The sequence below is a fragment of the Nelumbo lutea genome, chromosome 1, assembly GCF_056320005.1.
Source record: "Nelumbo lutea isolate HS-2025 chromosome 1, American lotus-T2T, whole genome shotgun sequence".
Lineage (NCBI taxonomy): Eukaryota > Viridiplantae > Streptophyta > Magnoliopsida > Proteales > Nelumbonaceae > Nelumbo > Nelumbo lutea.
The window spans coordinates 91,491,694-91,495,400 of record NC_142684.1 but is presented as its reverse complement, the minus strand read 5'-3'; the positions used below and the strand labels follow the sequence as shown (position 1 = coordinate 91,495,400).

The following is a 3,707-nucleotide window of genomic DNA, read 5'->3' as shown; positions in this document are numbered from 1 at the left end:
TAATACACTACAATATAGGGCTGTTTGGAATCGGATCTGATCCACTTACATCCAATTTTTTTTTTTATTGAAACTTCAAATCAAAACCCTTTGTCAGAATTCAATCCAAAAGAAATTAAAGAATTAAAAAATAATTATCTTTTAAGCTATTTTGGTTTGAAGGAAAATGTACCTAAAAAAAGAAAAGAAAAGATAAAAAAACCTTTACAAGCCTTATATAGGTTTTCTTGTCTAATTCCCTTCCTTTCCCTACTTTTTCCTTCAAATCAAACATAGTCTTAATATATACATATCTAATATATTTATATAAAATATATTTTCTGAATCCATAAAGGCATAAATGCTCAAATTACAAATCCAAGAAACAAAAGCAACAAAAGGCGAAAACAAAACACTACGCGACAAACTAGACTTGCTGAACACAGATAGAGTAATCCATCAAGAGGACTGGGAAATAAATAGCTTGTGAGCCCCCTGCAAATGGAGCAAAAGTCATGAGACACCCAACAGGAGGACAGTCTGCCTCCAACAAAAATAACTTTATATAATTATATAATATCTATATAATCAGATTATATATATATATATAACAGCCTTATTACAACATCTTATACAATATATAAAGACAATTCCATCTTCTCCTCTAGTGTTTCTTCCAAATATTAATTAACACCTAATAGTCTATTAGGCCATAATAAAATGAAATAAAATATTGATAAGTTTACGTTAAGACAAAATTATGAATGAGAATCTTTAATTACCTTAATTCCAACCTAAATTAACTAACTAAATAATTTCCTTAGTTACTAATCTACAATTTAATACTCAATATTCTAGTTTCTTTTGCAGTGAGATATACACTTCCGTCAACCTCTAACTTAACCTTCGCAATACAAAACATCTGGATTCAGGAGTCAGGAGTCCTAGTTAGTTGCACCGCATCGTATATATAAAAGAGTTGGTTTGAAAGCTTAAACCACCAGAGTTTTCATTAAAACATAGCAGTTATGAACAATATAAGCTCATTCCCAATCTTGGGGTTCTCAAAGAAGGTTTGAAATTAACATAACTATTCTTTAAACTACATGGAAGAAAGAAGGTTTGAAATAGAAATTTTAATAAGTTACATAAGTGAGAGAGAGAGAGAGAATTGTGAATGAAGCCTGGGAATAGGTGGGAATTGATAGGGAAGGGTTATTGGCCAATAGGAAAACACGTAAAGTATCAGTAGCTATAGAGATATATAGTCTCATCATATTGGGTAAAACAACAAAAGGGACTTCTCATCTTCTACCGATAGACCGACCCACTTTCTTCTTCTTTCGGTGCCGCCTCTTCCTCCTCTTAATCCTGCTGTTATCATTAGTAGTCTTGTTAGTTGTGATTCTTGAAAGGCAGTCCCCAGTTGTGTGGCAACAAATCTTGTTGATCGACACAATGGAGGACTCAGTATCTGGAGGGAGTGATGATGGAAAAAATTGCCCACGAGGACATTGGAGGCCTGCTGAGGATGAGAAACTCCGGCAGCTTGTTGAGCAATATGGCCCCCAGAATTGGAACTCTATTGCAGAGAAACTTCAAGGGAGATCAGGTAAGATATGGAATACAGATGAGTCTCTCTTCCTCGTCCTCTCTCTCTAATCTATTTCCAGAAGCTGAAGCATTGGTGTTAAATTGAAATTCCAAATTCCAAATTCTAGGTTCTCTTGGGCCAACTTGAACAATTTTTCTACTTTTCCAGATGAGCTCTGAAGATATATCTGGTAGAATTGAATCGGTTGCACCATGATACAACAGATTATTTTTCTTTGTTTCGTCTTTTATTAATCGATTTCCATGATAAATTATAAAGATCACACACACTTACGAATGGGTTTTATTAATTGGATCTTCTAAATCATACGTTCTCTCTATTTGCAGGTAAGAGTTGCAGATTAAGATGGTTTAACCAACTTGACCCAAGAATTAACAGAAGGCCATTTTCAGAAGAAGAAGAAGAAAGATTACTTGCAGCTCATCGAGTTCACGGCAACAAGTGGGCTCTAATAGCTCGGCTCTTCCCCGGCCGAACCGACAATGCCGTGAAGAATCACTGGCATGTTGTCATGGCTAGAAAACATAGAGAACGCTCCAAGCTCCATGGCAAGAGAGGTTTCCAAGACCTTCTGCGTAACCCCAGTAGCTCTTCCTCCTATAACTTTCTTGGCAAGCGTTCAAAATCCCAAGCAGAGAATCAGTCGAAGGAATTCCACTTCAATTCAAGCGGGTTCCTTGAATTCCAAAGCCATGGCAAAGATAGGTTGTTTGTGGCATCACCATCGTGTTCATCCCGCACATGGGCATTTTCTGGTTCAACCAATACAACCGGATCACAGCCAATAGATATCTTCCACGGCGGAGGAAGGGATTACTTCAGTTCAAGTTCACATGCATCAGACCAGTCTCGTTATAGCTACTGTACTACTAATTCTTCCATCTACAGCGGATGCAGGAGCTTCAGTAGTGCACCAGTGCTTCATAACTACAAGAGGGTCATCTATAATCCACATCTGAATCATAAAGATCATGATGAGGGTTTTGGAAGTAACAGAATGATCAAGAGTAGTGAGTTGGTGAGGTTTGGAGATGATTTGATCACACAGAAGTTAAGAAGGAATTCGGATCAAGAACAAGGAGATGACTCCATCAAACACAAGGATGTCCCCTTCATAGATTTTCTTGGTGTGGGCATCTCTTCTTAATTACACTATACAATCCTTCACATTTAAATCTTCTTTTTTCTGTAAATTTAGCTTCATACTTTTTCAACTTCTCTTCATATTTCTTGGAATATCAAAATCATCAAAGTTATGATGAAGTAGTGAATAGGATACTAATCAGTTCCCTGAAGGGAAATGCCGATGGTCCTCCTTAGCAAGATCATATGATAAGTTATGAACTTCAAATCTGAACACTGCAAAAAATATATCTCCTACACAAGGGATGCCATGAATTTTGTTTTCTGTAAGTGATAACAATGCCACCTTTCTCTTGGGCTCAGTCTTGATCACATTTCTTGCTGTGAAATTTTCATATGAGACCAATATTATAGGTTGGCCTTCTTGTATGCCACAATGTCCAAGGGTTTTGGTGTCCTAAGATTATAATTATGTTTATGCAACTCTTGAAAACTTCGCCCTACAGACATGATGGTACCCATGAAAGAATGGGTTAGAAGACAAAGATTGACAGTCTTCGTTTCACAGGTCCACCTTGTCTATAGACAAAGAGATACAACAGTGGCAAAAAGCCAAAAATTCATTGTTTATAACTGGCATTCCTTCTTGGTCATTTGGGGTTGAGAGAGAGAGAGAGAGAGATTCATCTGGGTAATGTTCCCTGTTGTTTATATTAAAATAAAAATCTGGAATTAACTAAACACGTGCCTTAACCAAATCACTGACTTAAATAGTTTAATTGATGGAAAATTGGTGAATGACTTATAGATAAAATCATAAAATACAATGCAAATGTTCACGCCTATACAATTATTCATCGCTCTGCATTCACTTTATATATATATATATATATTTTTTTTTTTTCTAGATAGCATAAAGCATAAAACTCATCGATTATGCCAAATCAAACCAACAAGTTGGTGAGATTAATTCATGAGAGTGGTATATCCATCGAAAAAAAAAATCATGATCAGTTGTGTGGGCTACATC

The 3,707-nt window shown here is 36.0% G+C and overlaps 1 protein-coding gene across 1 annotated transcript; it reads left to right on the top strand.

The window, feature by feature from the left end:
• The first annotated feature begins 1,307 nt into the window (after nucleotides 1–1,307).
• On the top strand, nucleotides 1,308–2,974 carry LOC148876109 (uncharacterized). Its single transcript, XM_088966435.1, has 2 exons — nucleotides 1,308–1,591; nucleotides 1,921–2,974. Exons 1-2 carry the CDS (start codon nucleotides 1,438–1,440, stop codon nucleotides 2,739–2,741), a joined length of 975 nt encoding a protein of 324 aa, XP_088822561.1. The 5' UTR covers nucleotides 1,308–1,437; the 3' UTR covers nucleotides 2,742–2,974.
• Nucleotides 2,975–3,707: the final 733 nt, after the last annotated feature.

What these genes read in the sequence shown, in the direction of transcription:
- LOC148876109 (XM_088966435.1), top strand. Translation starts at nt 1,438, where the DNA reads ATGGAGGACTCAGTATCTGGAGGGAGTGATGATGGAAAAAATTGCCCA. An exon ending in GAAACTTCAAGGGAGATCAG is followed by an intron (nt 1,592 to 1,920) that starts GTAAGATATGGA and finishes CTCTATTTGCAG; the next exon opens with GTAAGAGTTGCAGATTAAGA.